At 55.4% G+C, this 22,655-nt stretch overlaps 1 protein-coding gene across 7 annotated transcripts in view; it reads left to right on the top strand.

Moving 5' to 3' along the window:
• Positions 1 to 21,174, top strand: part of COBL (cordon-bleu WH2 repeat protein) — a 270,241-nt gene extending 249,067 nt beyond the window's left edge. For 4 of the 7 annotated variants that reach the window (XM_060632143.3, XM_060632145.3, XM_060632150.3 and 1 more), the window contains 5 exons: positions 8,990 to 9,087; positions 10,504 to 12,293; positions 13,172 to 13,291; positions 13,894 to 14,148; positions 20,118 to 21,174. In XM_060632143.3, coding sequence (XP_060488126.3) covers positions 8,990 to 9,087; positions 10,504 to 12,293; positions 13,172 to 13,291; positions 13,894 to 14,148; positions 20,118 to 20,165 — 2,311 coding nt within the window. In that variant the 3' untranslated portion in view covers positions 20,166 to 21,174. Of the gene's footprint in view, positions 1 to 8,989; positions 9,088 to 10,503; positions 12,294 to 13,171; positions 13,292 to 13,893; positions 14,149 to 19,838 lie in introns of all 7 variants that reach the window. The other 3 variants (XM_060632144.3, XM_060632147.3, XM_060632151.3) reach the window with 1 other exon arrangement.
• The last annotated feature ends 1,481 nt before the right edge of the window (positions 21,175 to 22,655 follow it).

Raw genomic sequence — 22,655 nt, 5'->3', positions numbered from 1 at the left:
ATTCTCTCCTCTGACAGATGAGGCCAACCCGAGACGGCGGTCCCATATTTCTCTCCAAATGTACGCTTTCCCGTAAAGTTCAGGGTTACTGAGAAGCAAGCAGCACCGAGGGGTGTGAAACTGGGGTTGCAAACTCAAAGGCCCGCAGGGGCCAGACAGATAATGAGGGTGAGGGCGCCCACAGAGAACAGCCCAGAAAGCTCAGTTCTCTCTCAGGAAAGCAGCCTTGCACCCTCCTTCCAAACTTACCCGGAGGGGTCACAGACCCAGGGTGGCCGGCCTTTGAAGAGAAGCCAGAAATCTAGATGTTTAAAAAACTTTTTTTCATGTTCATTTATTTATTTTTGAGAGAGAGAGAGAGAGAGACCGAGCACAAGCAGGGGAGGGGCAGCCAGAGAGGGAGAGAGAGAGAATCCCAAGCAGGCCCCCCACACTGTCAGCACAGAGCCCGACATGAGGCTCGAACCCATGAACCGTGAGATCATGACCTGAGCCAAAACCAAGAGTCAGACACTTGACCAACTGAGCCCCCCAGGGGCCCCCAGAAATGTAGATTTTTCTGTGAGGTCTCCAAACTTTTCAATGTTGGCAACCCAGTCAGACATGCCAAGCCAAACTAAACATGTGCGTGCCGGGTGGGGCCGGTTCCCCGACGTGCACTGGCCTTGGCCCTTCCTTCTGTGCTGGCTGATTTTTCTGGCTTGGGAAGGTCCGTGTAGTTCCTTGGGTGTTTCCTGTGAGATACAGCCCTGGAGAAATACCTCCGCACAGATAAATGCAGGTAGTCGTTCTAGCCTCCCCTTCGTGAACCGTGAAAGTCTCTTACAAATTCTGGAGGAAAGCAACCGGTTTAAATGCCCCCTCTCTGTTCCGCATCCCAGTGCCCCTAGAATAGCGCTCTGATAAAATACCCTGTCTTTTAAATGCTGATCTGTGCCTTCCACCGCCCACGCGGTCACAGTGAAAGCACTTACAAATACTCACTTCAGTCCTGTGGACGCGGACAGAATTCATCTCTCTGGATGGACGCGATGCATTCCAGAGGCCGCGCTCTGTGGTCCTGTCTGCAGCCCCCGGGGCTGAGAGCCTGAGCCGCAAAAAGGCAGGGAAGGCTGGAGGGGGAAAGATGGGGTGGGGCTGGACCGGGGGTGGGGGTCACAGGCACAGGGTCAGAGGTCAAGTCTGCAGAGCCCGGGGAGCCAGGGTGCAGCGGGCTGATTCCAGGGATCCAGAGCAGGCCGTGGCCAAGTTTGGCGAGATGGGAACCTCGGCTGGGGGATGGGCAGCCCAGGGTCAAGCTGCAGTCATGTGAGAACGGCACCCACCGCCATTGACCAAGCCACCTTGAGCTCGGCCACCTGGACAGACGGGAACGGAACACCCACGTTCAACAGCGATCGAGGGAAACACTAAGGAACAGCACGATGTTTTCCGACATCCTGAGTCCCCAGGGGAGCCCGGGCAGGGCAACCCCAGGCCTGGTGCCGGTTGGCACTCAGCCGTCAGCACTTCTCGTCATGTGGCCCTGAAATGTGGGCCTACGAGGACACGGTGCCCCTATTCTCCGTGGCTGCTGCCGGTCCCTGGGTCCGGCCAGCCTCCTGGCTCTGCTCTGCACAATTCTGACAGCTAGTTTCTGCAGATGAGAAAGAATGTGTTTCTTGCATGGCCGTCCAGGCCCGGTTGGACCCCGTTTCCATCTTTCATTGCAAACGTGGGCCTCGCACTCCTAGCAGTTTCCTCTAAACTCAGTGCAGCTGATAAACAGGTTCCTCGAGGAAGAAACCAGCCCAGGAGCACAGGATCAACACATACACAAATGACAATCGCTCCTTATTTGGGGGACCCCTGGGAATGGCCTCAAGCGGCTCTGCCTGGGACAGGAGTCACACCTCGGGGGACCTACATTTGCTTGAACAGCTTCTCCCAGAGTCATCTTCCCTTTGTATGTGGCCTGAGGCAACATTCCTAACACTTAAGGAACACCTTCCAGGGTCAGACTGCCTGAGGTCATGTCTGTCCCCTGGGGGCAGTGACTGGCTGTCACATCAATTTCTTTAGTACACGCAGGGGTGCCCTGGGCGGGGCTCCATCGGTTAAGCCTCTGACTCTTGGTTTCGGCTCCAGTCACGATCTCGCAGTTAGTGAGTTCGAGCCGCACATCAGGCTCCACACTGACAGTGAAGAGCCTGCTTGGAATTCTCTGTCTCTCTCTCTCTCTCTGCCCCTTCATGCTTGCTCGCTCTCAAAAATAAACACTCTTAAAAAAAGAAAAAGTAAGAATGGCACCTGACATATTTGCAGCCTTCACAAACTGATAGCTGGTATTCTTATCGTCCTGTTGAAGTTATTGTTTGCAGCTGCCTGAGGAAAAAAAGAAATTTGGTTTGTTGGGGAACCCTTGCACCCTGGGTCAGGCTCTGATCATCTGCCTCTTTAAGCCAGATAGCATCTTTGGGAAGAAACTACATGTGTATATGTGTGGTAGATATATGTACATATGTATGTGTACATATGCATATTTGTACATAGATAAAGGGGAAAAACCGAGAGAACTCTGCCTCCTACCCACCCGGGGGACATCCCAATGGAACTTGTATTATTATTATTATTTTTTTTTAATTTATTTTTGACAGAGAGAGCGCACGCACAGGCAGGGAAGGGGCAGAGAGAAGGGGACAGAGGATCCAAAGCAGGTTTTGTCCTGATAGATAGCACTGAGCTCACGTGGGGCTTGCCTTCACGAACTGTGAGATCATGACCTGAGCGGGAGACACGCAACTGACTGAGCCGCTCAGGCGCCACGAACTTGTATTATTTCTAAACCCTTGAGTCCCAAAGGCAGTCTTGTTGTCCTCAGACAGTGTATCCATCTGAGTATCAACATGTGGGACTGGAAATTCCTTTTTGGGAACATGAGCTCAGCAGTGTAGCAGATGAGAGCTTGGACATGTGGGTTTCAGGCCGTGTCCCTTGGTGATGGGAGGACACTGAAAGCGAGGTTAGAGCCACAAAAGACACGGCGCAGCTCCTTCAAGACACGGGAGCCTCCCTGTCGTGGCTCCTGTCGCCCCTCATCCCCTGCTCTCTGCCTGGCTGTCCCCAAGGCCATCTAGCCTCACTCAACTTAATGGGCATGAGGACATTAACAGTGAGACCCTACTGGGCCCTGTAAGGCACGTGTGCCTGGTCTGGTCTCGGGACTGAGGTTGTGTGGGGCAGTGGAGGGGATGGACAGGGTGGGGTCCTGTCTTTCCACTGGCTGCTGCCAGCCTGGGGCCCCTGGACTCTGTGACCACAGGAACTCCGCACCCAGAGTTCTTGGAAGCATCTCTCACCTTCTGGAATCCTAGAATTTCCTGACCGCCCCCCCCAACAGCACTTGGAAACACTGAATACCTCCTAGAACCCAGACACTTTGTAACTACATTTTTGCAAAGGAGCATTTAAAAGCCACTCCACGTGGGGGGCACCTAGGTGATTCGGTCAGTTGAGCGTCCGACTTTGGCTCAGGTCACGATCTCACGGTCTGTGGGTTCAAGCCCCACGTCGGGCTCTGTGCTGACAGCTCGGAACCTGGAGCCTGCTTCGGATTCTGTGTCTCCCTCTCTCTCTGCCCCTCCCCCGCTCATGCTCTGTCTCTGTCTCTCAAAAATAAACAAACATTAATATTTTTTTTTAATTTAAAAAAAAACTTTAAAAAGCCAGTGCAGAGGTGCCTGGGTGGCTCAGTCCGACCCTTGATTTCAGCTCAGGTCATGATCTCACGGTTCATGAGTTCGAGCCCCACGTCAGGTTCTGCGTTGACAGCACGGAGCCTGCTTGGGATTCTCTCTATCCTTCTGTCTCTCTGCCCCTCCCGTTCTCACAGTTTCTTGCTTTGTCTCAAAGTAAGCAAATAAACATTAAAAAAAGAAATAAAAACCACTCCAGCTATTTCGGAACCACACTTTGCTGCTGCGAACAGGAGCTCTTGCCCAGTGGGTGAGACACCGACTTTGGTGCGAAGAAAGGAGCGTTTCCTATCAATTCCGTGAGGGTACCTCCTGGTGATGACAGTGTGGACTAAGTACTGGGTTAAATCAAGTCATACTAACGAGGGTGTCATAAAAGCGGACTTAGAGTAATTCATCTCCCCTTCGTCTCCTTACCACGGTGTTTAATGTGACGATCATTTTTTTTTTTTTTTTTGACCACAAGATTTTAAGTGACGTGCGTAGCTCCTCTTCCATTCCTGGGGGACACCATGGTGCTAGAAGTCTGAAACTTTGTCAACACAGGCGCGCTGGTCAGCAGGGTGGGAAGTTGAGCACACATGCCCGTCATCAACTGTGTGTTTTCCCGAGCTTCCTGCCTTTATTTTGGACAGAGTGAGAGAGAGAGACAGAGCATGAGCGGGGGTGGGGCAGAGAGAGAGGGAGACACAGAATCGGAAGCAGGCTCCAGGCTCTGAGCTGTCAGCACAGAGCCCGATGCGGGGCTTGAACTCACAAACCGTGAGATCATGACCTGAGCCTAAGTCGGACGCTTAATCGACTGAGCCATCCAGGCGCCCCAAGCTTCCTGCCTTTAGCATACGGAGTTTAATTGTTTGAAAACGCACAGGTCCGTTGGCTTGTCAGCAAATTGAATCCCAGCTTGAAAGAGACATTTTTTTTTCCTCTTAGACTTCTTTTTTTTTTTTTTTTTAATTTTTTTTAACGTTTATTTATTTTTGAGACAGAGAGAGACAGAGCATGAACGGGGGAGGGCCACAGAGAGAGGGAGACACAGAATCTGAAACAGGCTCCAGGCTCTGAGCCGTCAGCACAGAGCCGGACGTAGGGCTCGAACCCACCGACCGCGAGATCGTGACCTGAGCCGAAGTCGGACGCTTAACCGACCAAGCCACCCAGGCGCCCCATAGACTTCTTTTTTTTAATTCTGCCATTGGATACATTACTTGCAGAAGCTCTTTTAGCCACATCGAAAAGAGACGTGGCCTCACATGTGCCCGAATCGCCCAGAATCAGCCTGTGCTCTTTTATTGTTTCTCCTCTAAAATGAAAACAAAAAACCGAAACCTGTTTTTCCGCCGGCTGATCTGACCTGATCGCCTCCGCTGGTCGTTTTACCCGAAGCTGGCGAGGCCGAGCCGGGTCGGTGGGGGGGGGGGGGGGGGGGAGTCTGTCACCCTGATGCCCTCGCCCCCCACCTTTCCGCCCTTTGTCCCTCGAGTTGATGCAGCGGTGGCCTGCAAACCTCTGCATCCACGCTCCGTGCAAGAAAACGCTGCTGGTGATGGGTGCTCAGCGTGTGCAAGCCGGTAAAAGTGTCAGCACTGCTTGTGATTCATTTTCCTGGTCTTTAGCCAAAACAGACTGCCGTCAGGAAACCCAGCTGAAGACTGGGGGGCGGGAAGGTGCCGAGGAGAGGGACACCTGTGCACAGTTATTTTCAGCTACAAATACGCTGACGCTTGTGGCCGGCTCTCCACTCCGGGGACACGGTCTAGAACTCTCCTGCTAAGCCCCCAGATTGCTGGCTTCCCCCCCACCCTGGGAGGAGGCCCTTGGAACTGGTTTTTGCAGGGACAGAGCAGTAGTTACCATCCTTGACTAACCCTTTGGGGGCCAGTAGATGGGGGTGGGGGAGAAAGGAGAAGCGGATATTGCTACGTCTCTTCCTCGCGAAATTTTACATTGGGAAGCAAAATAGATGCTTTGACATTGGTGTTGGCTTTTGCCAGGTAGTCCGTTCACCAGGAGCTCAGGGCCCAGAGCACAGGGACCCCCCTGTGTTGCATTATGGAAGGAACCAGCAGCATGAGCAAAGTGACCTCCAGACCTCGCCTCTCCCCTTGCCTAGAGACCCCAGAGGTTCAGCAGCCTCGGGAACAGAGCAGCCAAGGACCATGGGTAGACCCTCCCTCCCAGGCCGGTGGCTCCTGTCCCATGTCTACTCAGTCCCCATGGGCAGGCGGGGCCCCGAGGAAGCAGGCTCACACCGGAGGATCTGGTCAGAGGACCATGTGAGGTGCCAGGCGGGCAGAGGTGGAATGGGGCTGGGTCAGCAGAGCCGGGACTGAGCGACAGCATCTGGGGGACGCCTGTGTGGTGCTGGGGACGCAGGCTCAGGAGAGCAGAAGCAGGTGGGAGGCAATGGGACTCAGAGCAGGGTCCCCCCACTTCAGCAAGGGGGCTTGGATTGCAGAGGGGCGGGGAACACCTTGCGACCTTGGGGCTTGGCTCCCGATGGCTTTTGGCGGGCGGTTCAGGCTCCAGCCTGGGCGGGAGGAAGACAATCGAGCTCACACGCAGGCCTGATCTCGGCCACCTCGGTATGGTCGTCAGGCTAATAGCTACTCACTGGGATTGTTAAACACTCATAACAAAATCAAATTGTAGGGGCACCCGGGTGCTCAGTCGGTTGAGCGTCCGACTCTTTGATTTCTGCTCAGGTCACGATCCCAGGGTCCTGGGATCGAGCCCCACATCGGGTTCTACACTGAGCATGGAGCCTGCTTGGGATTCTCTGTCTCTCTGTCTCTCTGTCTCTCTCCCCCTCCTCCCCCTCCCCTGCTTATGCTCTCTCTCAGGAAAAAAAAAAAAAAGCAATGATAGTAAAATAAAACATAAACACAACGTACCATGAGTATCGTGCACCGTATAACAAAAATGTAATCTACTTTGCAAACACAGAGTTTTCGTTCATGGTCAAAAAGGGCCCAAAGGGATTATTTTAAATTTAGCCATCTAAAACATTGCCCATCGTTCAAGCTGCTTTTTGTACCCAAATGAGCATAATTCAAGACAGAAAAGGATAAAATATTCACTGTAATTCATTCATTTCCACAAGTCACAGTGGTTGGTGGGTTGAGTAAACTTTACTTCCCTGGCCCATGGGGATGTGCTATTTTTTTTTAATTTTTTTAATTGTTTATTTTAAGAGAGTAAGAGTGCAAGCGGGGAAGGGGGAGAGAGAGAAGACAGAGAGAATCCCAAGCAGTCTCCAGGCTGTCAGCACAGAGCCCAACGCAGGGCTGGAGCTCGCACACCATGAGATCATGACCTGAGCCGAAATCAGGAATCGGAGGCTGAACCAACAGCCACCTGGGCGCCGCGGGCATGTGCTATTTTTAGATCATCACAATCATTCTGTGTATGTATCTTGATTTCTTCACACAACGTGCTGGCTTGAGCATTGATCTGTGTTTCCACAGAGAATCCACATTCACCATAGTGACCGATTTTAACGCCCTTTGAAATCAACATGTGGTGCTTTAGGCAAACCCTGACGGCTGGGTATGTGGGAACTCTTCACCTACATTCGACCAACGTTGTGTTCACATTTTTCTCGCTGTAGGATCATTTCCTTAAGGCAAACTACCAGAGACGAGGGAACCGAACTTCTTACAAAGTTACAGCGACGTTTTTGTTTCTTGATGTGTGTTCCCAATGGCTTTCCAGTAGCAACGGGTGTGAGGGTCTCCGCCCCACTGCATTTCATCAGCTTCCGTGACTTGTTTCTAGTGTAACATGTACAGAATAGCATTCCTGGGATTTTTATTTTAAATTAGTTTTTAATTCATATGAATATCATTCCGTTCTCATAGAGAGGTGTGGTTGAGCATACTTTGAAGTCAACACGAGTACTTTGAAGAAAAAGCACCTATGTAATTTTGTTTAGCCAGGCTTTGAGCATCAAAATGAACAGGAAGCATTTTAAAAAGTGCTGGTTTCAGTTTTGAATACTATTTTACATATCACTCTGCATTTTTTTTTCTGTACCTTGTATTTTGTCAACTGTTTAAATTAAATGTACTTAAACCATCACATTCCATGAAAGAGAAAAACACACTTTAAGAAAATGCATTCAAAAAAAAAAAAAAAAGGAAAGAAAGAAAAAGAAAAAGAAAATGCATTCAATTAAAGCCCCAGCAGCAGCAGTAAGAAAGAGAGCCTTGTGCCCCTTACGGTCCTTATTAATTGGCCCACATGCACACACATCTCCAACTGGCCCCTTTTGTCTGGGTTGTCAGAGGACATTAGCTGAGACTAATCTGGAAGCTGCTTCCTGGCTCCCAAAAGGACACAGTCACCGAGAAAGAAAGACTCGTTTATCAGAACACAAACTTTGCTACGTAAGTGAGGATCATGCAAAAAAGCATACCCCGGGCATCATTATCTGGGCCTGATTAGCAATGAAGGAAATTGGTCCTCAATTTTCACAATCAGCGGAAAAGACCTTCAGCTCTCACTGAAGACAGACAATTGCCGTCAACATGTTTCTGTGGTCCGCGCGGCGAGCACAGAGACAAGGGCCCTTGCAAAAGCTGCTTTGAAATTGTTTTGGCCGTAGCTGTCTCGTGGATGCTATTGTCCCAGTGACGCAAATAAGGCGAGATCCGGCTCCCCTCGGCGGGCGGCTTGACATCTTCCCAGATGTCCAGGTGGCAGGGGCCACATTGTGCCTCTGGGCATCAGGCATGGCCAGTTCTCCCCCCTGCCCCCACCCCCCTGGGATTTGGAGCCCATGTGACCTTGGGTGGGTCCATTAGTCTCTCGGCACATGGTTCCCTATCTGTAGACAGCTATGGTAACACTACCTGCCTTATAAATTGCTTGTGAGGTTTATATAATACGATAATTTGCACCAAAGTCCTGCATCTGGGGTCTCGCGTGTGCAGGCTGCACACGGCACAGAGGGACAGCGGGCATCCCTCCTTGGTAGGTGCTTTCTCCAGTCTTGGGGGGGTGGAAGGCAGGTCCAAGGGCAGGAACTGTTATCCCTGTCCTTGCCGCCCCTGCCGTTAATTGTCGCTACCGCTCGCACGCGCACGCGCGCACACCCCGTCTGTGTCCCAGCAGCTCCCAGGGCGCCAGAGCCCCATGGATACAGAACTGCGTGAACTTGGCCGCACGTTGTGCCTTCCTCAGATCATTCCAGAAAAGAGTAAAGCAGTAATGAGAGAAATAAATGCCCTCCCTTTCTCTCTGGTCTTCCCTAGACCTGAGGAAGCTGCCACAGCCTGCAGAGGGGACGAAGACCTCTTTATCACCGGGCAGTTCCAGAAAACCCTGGAGGAACTTGACGGGGACCTGGAAGGTGAGAGCAGTCCCTGCTTCGCCATCTCATCGTGTGCTGGGCGACTCCGGGGGTTGTTTTTTCTGACCAGGTTTGTAGCTCCATGGGGACAGGTTGTGCGGGAGGAACCCTGGTCCATCTGAAGAAAGCCTGGGTGTGAGGCCAGCAAGTGAGCACAGCTCTGGAGATTGCGTCTCCGATCGGGGCTGCTAACCACACTGCAGAGACGTTTCAATAGCGGCTTAAAATCCCTCTCGATGGTACTGATATTGCACATCGGGAAGGATTCTACACACATTCAGAGAAAAAGAGGGGCGCCTGGGTGGTTCAGTCGGTTGAGCATCCGACTTTGGCTCAGGTCACGATCTCAGAGTTTGGGAGTTGGAGCCCCACGTCGGGCTCTGTGCTGATAGCTCAGAGCCTGGAGCCTGCTTCAGATTCTGTGTCTCCCTCTCTCTCTGCCCCTCCCCTGCTCATGCTCTGTCTCTGTTTCTCTATCTCAAAAATAAAATAAATATTTAAAACAAAAAGTTTTCCAGTGCCAAAATGGGTTTGGGGAGCACTGGGTGACACAGGTGAGCACGCTCCCACCCCTTTGCTTGCTAATGTATGGCGTTTCTTGAAGGGAAATTCAGGACCCACCGCCCTGACCATGAACCCATTTCTGGTGGGGCATCTGCTTTTCTACAGATACAGTGGGGGGAGATAATACCGCGAGGCCAAAGCAGACGCATGGGATCTCAGTAGACAACCGGCTGATCTTACAAACAAAGGCACACAGTGAAAATAATCTAGAAATCAGATATTGGCCATGCTTTAAAACAAATCAAAACAAAAACCAGAAGGAAGCAGATGGCAGAGCTGATGAGTAGTTTTGTCTACTCGCTTTTCAGCTCTCAGATGTGGTGGACAGAGCTAAATCTTCCACCCTGTGTCCCTGGGGCTCTGATCAAGTGACCCGCTAAATCCTTTAGGGCTAATTCTGAGACGCCCAAGGTTCAGTCATCTGCCTCTTAACTGAAGGCGTGGGCACCTCATCGCCCATGTGCTTTGTGGCGCTTCTGATGAACGAGATCAAGTTGAAGGTCGAAACCCCAGTTCCCCTTCACGTTCTGTGCTGAGACAGTGTTTCTAGAGGGCTCAGGTTTACAGGACTAGTTTCTAAGTGAAGGATGTTGGCAAAACCTCGTCCCAGAATGCCGTACCTGGAGACATCACGGACGTGCAGTTTCCTCTGTCGAACCAGCAGGGCTGAGCCTTGGGCCCCAGGCATGTGTAGATTACAAATTGGAATGACGCTTGAAAATGCACATAAATAACTTACACAAGAAGAACCTCAGGAAAATCAAAGCCAGGGTGTGGTTACACTAAGCGATTGGCTTGGGAATCGTCACCAGCGATGCCAATCTGTTGACTTATGTTTGTCCTTCTTTGCAGAACTGGAAGACGGCTATGAAGCCGGCACCGGCTCGGTGAATGGCGTGTCTGGACGCCACGTGTCAGATGCCACGGTCCCCAACAGCGATGAAGACGCGATCCCAGTAACGTTCATAGGGGAGGTCCTAGACGATCCTGTGGATTCGGGGTTGTTTTCCAACAGAAACAACAATGCTGGTTCTTTTGACCCGGGGAGCGTGGCCAGCCGGGGAGGCCACCTGTTGCAAAGTCAGGTGGAGAACAGCCAGCAGCGGGAGACGAGAGCAGACGTGCCCGACTCGGCAGCTCCTCCCCACGGCCTTGGGAAGGAAGTCAAACCCGCCTCGTCCGACCCCTGTGAAGATGGGGGTCCGAACAAAATGGAGCCCAAGGCGACTTCTGCAGACTTTCCCACGCACAACCCGAATGCAGAGGACGGCGGTGAGGGGCCCGGCCCTGCCCTCAGTGGGCAGACACAGGCCAGCAAGAGCGCGAGTTCATCAGAGCCAGCGAGGGCAAAGGAAGGCGAGGATAAGCACGGTGGCTCAGCACCGCCATCGTGGTATCGACGGGGCCAAAACCCAGGGTGCAGTTACGGACTGAAATACGGCCTCACGACGTACAAAATCGTCCCTCCGAAATCGGAGATGAGATGTTACGACAGAGGAGTATCGCTGTCAACAGGGGCCATTAAGATCGACGAGCTAGGGAATCTGGTGAGTCCCCACGTGAACGGGGGCAGGACCGTAGCCCCGTCGTCGCCCGCTCTCGACGCAGAAACCCAACCCATTGAAAGGGTCAAGGAATTCTGGAGGTCCGGCTCTCTAGAGAAGCACTCTGGCCAGCCCCCGGAGTGCTCAACCAACAGGAACCCCGCTCCCACCACACCAGCGAGGCCACAGCAGCAGGAAAGTGGACTCAGGGCAGAGCCCACTGTCCCGGACCCCAAAGCAACATCGCCCCCGCAGCAGTCTGCCCACCGAGAAGCAGGGCGACACGTGGAGGAGGGGAGAGACCGGCCACCCGTGGCGGCCGCTCGTCATGTGAAAGTGCCAGCAGCCAATGCCTCAGAGGTCCTGTTCCTCAAGCCCCAGAGAAGAACGTCCAGTCAGTACGTGGCCTCTGCCATTGCCAAGCGGATGGGGCCCCAGAAAGCCCAGGCCGAGGAGACCCGTGAAGGCAGAGCCCCAGAGCTGGCCGGGCGGCCTCCCGCTAGGAGAGACGGCTCAGCCCCCAGCCTGCTCCCAGAGACCCACATCCGTGCTGACCGGGAGGCATCAGTGGTAGGAGCCCAGGCCGGGGGGCCGGTCAGCAACCCTGATGGAAAGTCGTCTGCTCAAGACGGCCTGGCCGCCATCCGCAGAAGTCCTTGTGTCCCGCCTGTCACGGCCGCCCAGAGGGGTCATGTGTCTATGGGACAGAGCTCTAGTTTCAGCGGAAAGCAGAGCCTTGGTGACCACAGGGCCAGCTCAGCATCCGTCCCCAGACGCACTCTGGACAGCACAGATCCCCTGCCCGCCCACTCAGGAGACGATCAGACTCCAGACAGGACCCTGGTGAATGGTTCCAGGTGGGTCCCCATCCCTAGCGAGCCTCCTCACTCTCCGAGAGGCTCCAGCACCAGTGGCCACGCCGGACAGGAGCCCCCAGAACAGAAGCCCGAAGCCAACGGCACCCTGCCACCCAGCATCTTTGGGCCAAAGAAGAAATTCCGACCCGTTGTCCAGAGACCGGCACCAAAGGACACGTCCCTGCACAGCGCCCTGATGGAGGCCATCCACTCAGCGGGTGGGAAGGACAGGCTTCGCAAGGTGAACGGGCAGGCACCTGCCTGCAGGTCACAGGCACCTGTTTCCTACCTGTTGCTCCCCACGTAGATTCTCAGGTGGCATCGGAGGAGGAGGGGTGGGGCAAGCTAAGAATGAGGGAGGCGAATGCTGGGGTTTGATTTCCACCAGGAGCTTCGCCTTGCTGCCTGCAGAGTATTTAGAACCACAAAAGAGACGAAAGCAGATGGGTTTGCGGTTGTCCGAACTGCCTTTAAGACCCTGACCCCCTGGGGGTAGATGTGGGCGGTAAAGTGTCCGTACCTGGGGGTCGCCTCATCCGTAACTGGTCCTTGAGTGAGCAAATAGAGACTCAGGCCCCTGCCGGTCACTCCTGCGTGGTTAGCGGGGTCTACTGTCCTTGCTCGGTAACGGCAGGGACGGAGTTTATGACACCCGCCTCCCCTGTCCAGGCACTTAGCACCAATGCTCAGCTTTGGGAGCCATCTCCATTCCACAGGGGCGGAAACGGAGGCACAGTGAAGTCAGGCAAGCTGGCCCATGGCCACGCTGCCAGCTAGTGGGGATCCCGGGCCCTCGTTCAGGTCTGCAAAGCTTCAAGGCACATATCCGCTCCAGAAGCTACACCAGTATCAGGAGCCACACAACATTAAGAGGCCACCGTCCCATGCCACCCCACACACATGCCCTTTGGTCGTTAGATGGCGTGAGGTCAGTGTGGAATGTTCACGCCCTGCCCAACTGCGGAAATACATTCTACCTTCCACCAGCGGGGGGCGTAAAATCAATCCTCGAGCCCTCACCTCCCTCACCTGATAGGTATCGCTTTCCTCTGGTGCTGCCCTATGCTTTGCCTTTCTCCTCCTTCCTGGTGAAACGTGTTGACACTGTGAACGTTCCAGATTGCAGAGCACGCGTCGGAGGCAGGGCCCAGGAAGCCGTCCTGCAGGGAGGCAGAGGGCGAGCGCTCGGCCCTGCTGGCGGCCATCAGAGGGCACAGCGGTGCCCACAGCCTGCGGAAGGTAAGGCAGGGCCTCCCGTGGAGGGATGGCTTCGCAACCCCGTGCCCCGTGGAGACCCATGCGGGGGCCGCAGCTAAGCCGCCATCAGAGTGGGCAGCCCAGCAACCACGGAGGCTGGCGCTGAGGGGCAGCACCCCGCGTGGGAGAGGCAGGCGCATCGGGGAGCTGGCCCCCATCCCTCCCTCCCTGCCCGCCTGGGACACAGCACATCCGGAGCTCCCCAGCCCCCAGCGTGGCTGCCGGGGGCTTGTCTCACCTCCGGGACAAAGTTGCCGGTGCTTTGGCCCGGATCTGGCACAGCCTGGGAGCAGGGGCAGGACCGTGCCATCCGGCTTCTAGTCTCAGAATCCAAGGAACAGCGCGGGTGTATTACCCACTGAGGGAGGCACGCAGCCTCCCCGACGGCTGGGCGCTTGGTCCCGGCCTGCCCTCACCCACCGAGATGGGGCAGGGGGGCAGGGAGTGCTCCGGAAGGCTCCCCGAGAGAGGCGCCGCCTGGGGACCTTGGGGGGCGAGCCACGCCTGCCTCCCCGGCTGAGGCAGCACGTCGCCCCTCCGAAAGGCCCTCTGGGACCTTGTCCTTTGACCTTCTCGTTGTTTAGGTGTCCTCCTTCGCCTCCGAGGAGCTTCGAAGCTTCCGAGATGCAGCGCTGTTGGAACGCGGGCCGGAGCCGCCAGGGCTGGATGACCTTGGTGTTCGGCCCCCGCCCGCCCTGCCGCCCCCACCCCCTCTGGCCACCCAGGCTCCCTCCGCGTCCAGGCCGGTGTCCAGGTCCAGCTCGGGCAACCCGGCCGAGGCCAGGCAGGCCTTGATGGACGCCATCCGCTCGGGCACAGGGGCCGCACGACTGCGAAAGGTGACCGTGGGTGACCCTGTGAGCGTTCGGATGGGGCAAGGGGGAGGTCACCACGGAGCCCCACGGCAGTAACATGGCAGCGGTGACCGATGGCTGAGGCCCCGTCCCTTACCCCCTCGACCAGAGGGAGGGAGATGGCCTTCACCGCATGGGGGGTCAGCCCTCAGACATGCTCCCCGGGGATACAGGGTTCCCCAACCTTGGGGAGGGCACCATGCGCTCTTGACTGTGGTCCAGGGACAGGCCCGACAGGCATCTGTGAAGTGTCCTGTAGGGAGCACACATCACAGTCATGGCTCTCAGCGTGGATTGAGGCTGTGGACATGATTTCTTTCCCTCCTTCCTCCCTTCTTCCTCCCTGCCTCCTTCCCTCCTCCCTCCTCCCTCCCTCCTCCCTGTCTCCCTCCCTCCTCCCTGCCTCCCTCCCTCCTCCCTCCTTCCCTCCCTCCTCCCTCCTTCCCTCCCTCCTTCCTTCTTCCCTCCCTCCCTCCTTCCTTCTTCCCTCCCTCCTTCCTTCCTCCTTCCCTTCCTCCCTCCTTCCTTCCTTCCTCACTCCTCCTTCCTCCTTCCTTCCTTCCTTCTTCCTTCCTCCTTCCTCCCAGCCTCCTTCCTCCCTGCCTCCCTCCCTCCTTCCTCCCTCCCTCCTTTCTTCCTTCCTTCTTTCCTTCCTCCCTCCCTCCCTCCTTCCCTCCCTCCCGGCCTCCCTCTCGTTCTCTCATTCCCTCTCTCTCTCCCCTTCTGTCTTGGCTAGCATTATGTGTGAAATTATTCAGTTGGAAGCCTTTTGGGCAGAGCACACGCTTTCTGCTTCTCCACAGTTCTCCTCTTCTATGTGGTCTCCTGGTGGGCTAACACTTGTAGCCCTCATGTTCCCAAAAAGCAGATGCGTTTTGCACCACCCCAATGGGATTCCCAAACCAAAGGGCTCCTGGGCCGGGTGGCTTCTGAGATCTGTGTTGTCACCTCTGAGATGGTTGTCTGTCTGAGATTGATTCTCTGTCCCTGCTCATTTCTGATGGGCTCGGGAGTTACGCTGATTATAGGGAAGCCAGAGGGACGTATTTCTGCCTGAGAGATGCTTTCCAGCCCCTAAGCTGGTGTTTTCGCGTGCACCTGAAGAGGTCAGTACTAAGATTACCCTCACGATCTGTGGAAAGTGGATGAGGCTCAGAAAACCTGAGTGGCCTGGCCTCGGTCACAACAGGACTGGACTGACACCGGTCACTTTGGGCACAGAAAGTACTCGAAAGCAGGTATCGCCCCGTTGCATGGGCTGTGGGAGAGCAGGTGGCCCTGGAGGGACCGCTGAGTTGCTGGTGCTAAGAAGGCAGATCACTGTCCTGCGTCCACCCGGGAGCCCGTGACAGCGGAGGAGACAGGAGACGGCCCACATCCCTGCAGGCAGCAGGCCACGAAGGGCAGTCCTCGCTCAAGCCCAGAGAGCCAACGGAGCATGGCCCGACCACCCGCTGACGGGGAGCTCCCCCGGGGGCATGGTCCCTGCGCTTGGGCCAGCCCCCAGAGCTGTGTCCCTGTGTGACAGTGCTGCGTTCATGGCTATGTGCGTGTGGCCCTCGGTAGGGACCCCAGATGTCCCATGACGCGGATGCTGGCCAGTCATCTCTGGACACACAGCCCCCTCCCCCTCAGGATGCGGGGGGAAAAGACAGCATCCTTGGCTGAATGGCAGGGGTAGACAGAGAATGTCACATTCTCTCTCCTTAGAGGGGAGAGCTGCTAACGTTACGGGGGGCTTTCTGGTTTTCTATATGCTTTCTTTCATTTCCGTGGAATTTACGTACTGATGAACTTACGTACACATACCCCAACAAGCTGGGGTGAGTGGCTAAGTCAGGGTCCTAAGAAGGAGACCGTGGGGTTCTGAGGAAGGTGGCTGTCCACGCGGCACCTGAGGCAGCCCCGCCCTCACAGTTCCCAGTATTCAACTGGGTCACCGGCTGGTCCGGTGTCCTTCCTGAGGGGCCCAGAGCACAGCTATCAGGCCCGACCGCCCCCAGCTGATTCTGGGGGAGGATTTTGAGTTTCTCAGAGGGAAATCCACATCAGATGTGGGGGCAGGGGTGGGAGGTGAGGCTCCAGGTCGGCAGATTTCAGGTGTTTTGGCCGAATGACTTCACCTCCAGATGCGAACGAAGTTGAGCTTTTGTCAGATTTTGGATGGGACGGAGAGAATGTGACATCTTTGGATTTTGGATAATGCCGAGTGTGACTGTATGACCACTGACTGTCCCCTTTCTCACCTGTGCCGTTTCCTTCACCGGTCCCTGGATCTTTCCAGAACGACCGTTACCCTGCGTACCTTGCAGGACTCACGAGGAGCCTGGGCCCAGAGAGGCGAAAAGCTTGCCTGAGGTTGCACAGCGGGGCAGAACCGCAGCAGGTGTAACCTTAGGCTTTCTCTCGGTGAGGCTGAGCTGGGGACAGGGGGGCCAGGACCAGATGGACCAGTGGGTGTGGGGCTGGCACAGCAGGGGCCCTGTGCGTCTGGACTGAAGCTTGGGAGCAGGGCAGCTGCAGGAGAGGTCCTGGGCGGCCACTTTCTTTCTGCTGCTTCAAATGGCATTCAGGGCCTTCCTGTTGATTGTTTCTCGGATGAGCGTAAGTGTTGTGACCTGCCTCATCCATCCTGGGATGGTCTGTTCCGTCCACATTCAAATGGCACGTGTGAGGTTTTGATGGCCTGAACGGTTTACGAGACGCCCTTGGGCAGAAGTGGCCGGGATGTGTGTGACACGGGGGACCACGTCCCTTCGCTCTCTATCACTGTGCTTCCCAGCCATACCGCCGTGTGCACAGACGCACAGGACTGGGTCCCTGCTCTCCCCGGTGACCCAGGACCCCTTCTCCCCCTTGCACTGTGCATACCAAAGTCACGCGAGACCCGCTGATGGCGACAGGACCTTGGAGGGCAGGGGCTGGGTGGTCCGAGTGACCAACAGCACCCCCTCCAGCCTCCATGAGGTTCTCGCCTGGAGCCAGTGCTTTGTCCTGTAGGAGGACGCACCTGTGCCTTTTTCCCAGTGGCCTGCCCGCCTTATTTATGCGGAATGGCAGATCTGTGGCGTGGGGAGAAATGTGCAACTCAGGCAACGGGGCCCATCTCTGTATTTGCTCACAAGATGCTGCTTCTCTGCTCGGCGTGGACCCCGGTGACCTCTTGGCTTTGCAGCCAACGCGCTTGGGGCTGTGTCACGGCACGGAAAGCTCAGGTCATTGGGACTTTGCCTCGTATTTTTTCTTCGGCTCCCTTTTACCCTTTGGGCTGTTAGGGCCCTGTAAACTTGGGGCAAGTGCCATAAATTGTGGGCTCTGGGGTCCACACCACGTGGGCAGAGCTCTCCCTGGGCGCTCGCGTGTGCACATCACCCTTCACCAGCTCCTGGGCTCAGTGAGGGCTCCAGGCCAGGGTGGCCGGGAGGGCTGTGTACACCTGAGGCGGTCCCTGGTCTTCCCGGGGCTGCAAATACTCCGCTCCTCTGTCAGCCCAGCCTCCTCCTGCAGACTGGGGTGCCTGGCCGTTCTGGGAGGGCTCTCAGGCAGGCAGGACCGTCGGGGCTACGCCCGGGATGGCCGGTCCCCCTACCTTTATCGCACGGGTTTCACACTGGCAGCGATGCAGTAAAATGCGAAAGGATCAGCGTGGCACCTAAGGAACAACCACCTTAAAAAGGAACGCCATCCTTCAACGCAGTCAAGAGTACGGTGGCCTTCGCGGTGTGAACGAATTAATTTCCCTGCCTCTGTATTTGTGGCGATCAGCGAGATTTCCAGCTCCGGGTGAGAGCATTTGCTGTTCTGCTCTGTCCGCGGGCCCTTCCTCGGTGGACCAGCTGCTCTTTCTGAGTGCAGGGCTCAGTTGGACCCATGCAGTACCCACGTCCCCAACTCAGCCCTGCGCTAACAGTAACGGGGAACCTGTGTGCGGCTAACTTGAGCGGTGTGTTTCTAAATGCGTTATTTCAGGGGGCCTGGAATGTGCCCCGAGCACCTTCTTAATCTGTGTTTATATTTAAAACATCCAGGGGCGCCTGGGTGGCTCAGTCAGTTAAGCCTCTGACTTCGGCTCAGGTCACGATCTCGCTGTTTGTGAGTTCGAGCCCCACATCGGGCTCTGTGCTGACAGCTCGGAGCCTGGAGCCTGCTTCAGATTCTGTGTGTGTGTGTGTGTGTGTGTGTGTGTGTGTGTGTCTCTCTCAAAAATAAACGTTTAAAACACTCCAAACCTTCACATGTGCAAGCATCCACACCACAAGCACTTGCTGAGAAACCCCCAGGGTCCGGGGCCTGTGGTACCTGCTCAGGACAGTGTCTATGCCCTCGTGGGTCCTCAGCCAGAAAGAGAGGTACAGTTTGTTGTTGACCGCAGGACCTTCTCACGAGGTTAGGGACGCGATGAAAGCCCCAGAGAGGCTTCCTCGTGTGCCAGACTCCTTCTGGGCCAGGTGGGGGCAGCCCGATGGCCCTGGCGATCCTGGGGGAGCCATCCCTCCACTGCCGCCTCTGCTGGGGCCGCACGGCCGCGTCTCCTCCCACACGCGTGTCGTGATGCTTGGCCTTGACGGCAGACCCCGTGAGTCACTATCAGATGGGTGACGCTGTCCCCGTAAACACCCAGCAGCCCCCCGAGCAGGGACAGAAACCAACAGCAGCAGCAACCCTCTTTCCCCAGCCCCGAAGGCGTCTTCCCCGCAGGCCCAGGGTATCCCCGCTCCCGGCCGCGTACGTCAGACCGTGACGAAGAACCTGAGTGCATCCTGTCACATGCTCGGTTTGGGCTGCTCATGGGGTGAACCCGGCGCACGTTTTGGTTACGGTGGACCCGTTCAGAGGCACAGACGGGTCGGTTCTGGCTTCGCTGTGTGATCACAGGCCGTTGAAATACCTCCTTCGACGCGCTCCAGATCAGGGTTTCTGCAGGTGGACCGTAACGGGAGGGTGCGGGGCAGAGCTGCGAGTGGAAGTTTGAGCCGTGCGTTTGGTAGAATAGGGACTTCTGTGCACATTCGCTCACTCGTGCCACGAGTACGCGGCGCTCAGTAAGTTCTGTGCCCAGAGCGGGGAGGGGGAGCCCCACGGTTTCTCCTCAAGGGGCCCCTCTCCAGCGGTGAAGGAGTGGGGAGTCTGGGACACCGCAGCAGAACGGGGTCACCGACGGCACCAGGGGCGACTGGATGGGCCCCGACTAGGAGTCAGGAGAACCTTTCGGCGAAGGTGGTATATACACCTGTCGTTGAAGGAGACGCAGCTTTCCAGGTGGAAAGGGACATCCCCAACGGAGGCACCCCACATGCAAAGCCTGGCCAGAGGAGAAAGACCCCAGCAGATTCAGAGAAGCGAGGGGTGGGGGGGGGGGTGGTGTTCGGGGAGGGCTGGGGCCTGGGGGCAGCTGACGGCTCTAGCACAGTGACGGGGACCTCCAGAGGTGTGGACCTTGCGCGGGTCCCTGCTTCCTCTGCTGAAAAAGACTGGCACTGAAGGCGTTAAGGGTGTTTGTGTTTCGGAACACGTTCTCCTTGGGGCACGTGAGCAGAATGGGTATCGATGTAGGGAGAGTCACGGCAAGGATGTTCCTGCACTTAGCGCCTCAGCCCCTGGACCTCCGCATCCTTGGCCGACCCCGTTGGGCCATCCGGCTCCCCCGAGTAACCGCGGCTCTCTCTCCTCTGCAGGTGCCCTTGCTGGTGTAAATCCTCGATGAGATCAGATCGCGGCAGAAACCCACCCCTGTGAGCCGTCCACAGTCCCCGCTCGAGGACGCCGCGTGGCAGGGGGCGTCGGGACGTGGCGGACTTTCTTGTCTACAGGCCAAACGCACACAGCTGGTTTTCAGTCCTGCGACATGGTTCCAAGAGAGGGCACAATTCCGCCCTGCTGCACAGCTTAAGTGCCAAGGAGACGTGTTTGCCTCTGAGTATTTCACGTTGCCAATAAACCTTTCTTGTTGGCAGGTTAATGGGGATCTAAATGCGGGAGCCCAACACTACACTTCGTGGTGACCTTCGGCCGATGCTGGACCTTTGAGAATTTACCACATAGATAGATGGTTGCGACCATTTCGCTGTTTGAAATCTTTTGAATTCTAGGGAGATACGGAGAAACCGACTGAAACAATCCGAATGTCAGAAGCTCTGTGATGTTTTGCTCGTAACAAAAGAGCCAGAAGGCTTTTTTCAAAGTTGACTGTCGAGTCATGAAACCGTCGGAGTTTTATCCCTCAAACATTGGGAGTTATGACCTCCCGGAGGATCGCAGACCATGATCTGACCAACTACGCTTTTAAAAATCACCTGTTCCCGCCCAGAATAAAATCGTACTTGATGTATAGACAGGCATTTCTGATTCTCCAGGGGTGGCGGTGACAGAGGTCAGAATGGCATTGGCGTGGACGGTCGGTGCCCCACCTTGCAGGTGTCCCCAGTGGGCTGTGAAGTAGAATGAGCCTCCCCCAGGAGGGCTGTGTATGGAGCCCGGTGACTTCCCTGGGAACCTTCCGAAGTCCTGCATGGGGCCCGGAGCGGGGACGTTGGGTGTCTGCGTGTCACCAGGATCGGATCAAAATTGTGCTGGTATTTCATGGTTTGTATTCAGTCTGGGTGCTTTCGCCCAACAGATCAGGGTCACCCCTGTATCACATGGAAGGCTTTTCGAAGGACACGGAATTCTGCCACTGGTATTTATAATGAAGTTTAGACACAGCACTAGTCTCTCACTTCTGTCTCTAAAGCACTTTGTTGCATTGGGAAGAGCTCTTTAAGACACGAATAGAAATCAAGAGGAGCTCGTGCAATAAAATCTCTGTCTTCATCAAGCAACAGATACACGGTGGGATCGTTTTAATGTCTCACGGCAGATCTAGGCATCACGTAGAATGGAAACTTTGCTCTGCGTTGTCCAATGGCCGTTGCTCACTTCCCGGTGGGGCAAGAGCATCAGCCGGTCCCTCTCAAACCACACTGTCTCCACTATGTGTCTTTTAGTGCCACAAATAAAAGAAAATGAATTTCACTGTGTGGAAGTTGTGACTTTATGCTACGGTTTGTTGGGATGCCCATAGCCCCAAAGCAGAAAGCAGAGGTTCATTTTTTTCAATCAACACATATGACTGCCTCTATACTCCTCTGGGCAGCAGAAGGCAAAACAGATGAGAATCCCTGTCCTCATGGAGTTTACTTTATAAGGGAGGGGACAGACCATACGCAACATAAGCAAAATATTAAGTATATTTGGAAGCTGATAGTGCATAGAACATCAGGAGAAGGGATGAAGAGTAAAATAGGACGATGAAGAGAGTCCTTAGGGATACAGTGATGTTTGAGTAGAACCCTGAAGGAAATGAGAGAGCAGACCATGGGTGGATGTGTAACTGGCGGGGAAAGAGCAGGTACAAAGGCCCTGTGGCAGGATTTGCTCAGCATTTTGGAGGCACGAGGATAGTGTGAGGCATGATGGTCATGCAAAAATACGCTGTTTCCCAGCCTCTGAACCCTGGTCTTCGCACACAACTTTCCCTCCCCTTTTCCCACAGCAGCCTCGCTCTCCAGCCAGACCAAGAGGGGGGCAGACACAGCAGGGGGGGTGTCCAGAAGGGGACCTCAAAGATGAGAAAGGCTGTCCAGTTAAGCGCACCCTACCCCTGTTTCCTTTCTCTCCCGAGGGAAGGGTTCAGCTTTATGCTAAATTTATCCTTTGCTGTGATTGTGTTATGTCCCGCATCTCAAAGCCTTGGGCTTTGGACCATGGAATGGGGACTGATACAGCCATGTGGGTCGTGCGTTCATCTCTCCCCCAGGTTTTCACAGTTGTCCCTGGTTGTGCTCGGTAAACCTGAGTGGTGGCGAGGCACCGGTTTCCAGAGGAGGCAACTGAGGTCCGAGAAAGTTGAGCAGCTAACAGAACAACTCGATCACCTTCTTCTTCTCACGCCGGGCTCCCCTGTTCCTCCGGAATTTAATCTGAACTCAGTCTAGAAGACTCCCCGGGGCCTGTATCCCCTCCCACCTGTGTCCTGCATCGCTGTGGAACCGGTGCCAGGTTGTGGGACATACCCAGACAGCACATGGCCCTCCCCCATGCCTCCTGTATTTCCCCTGCCAGAAACCTGCTCACCACCTGCCACCCGGCTCAGCGTGGAGCCTGCTTGGGATTCTCTCTCTCCTTCTGCCCCTCTCCTCTGCTCTCTCTCGCTCAAATAAAAACAAACAAAAACAGAACAAAACAAGAAGGAAGAGGAAAAAGCAGGGAAAAAACTCCCAAGCCCTCCTCCCTCTGTGTTGAACGGTCTGTGGCTCCGCTGACCGCTTGTTACCTCCCCCACAGTGGGGACAGGATGGTCAGAGGGTAGGGCATGACCAAAGTCTCCCGGGGCGGGTCCCGATCAGCTCTCTCCCCAGCAGGGGCCACGACCAGGAGCCAATCTGTCAGCGCACAGGGACACCCACTGGGACAAAACGTGGCCCAGGGGAGTTCAGGAAACTGACCCAATTAGC

This window comes from Panthera onca, chromosome A2 (assembly GCF_046562875.1).
Source record: "Panthera onca isolate mPanOnc1 chromosome A2, mPanOnc1 haplotype 2, whole genome shotgun sequence".
In the NCBI taxonomy this organism is placed as follows: domain Eukaryota; kingdom Metazoa; phylum Chordata; class Mammalia; order Carnivora; family Felidae; genus Panthera; species Panthera onca.
The sequence above is the reverse complement of the archived record's forward strand: the minus strand, read 5'-3'. Positions and strand labels throughout refer to the sequence as shown.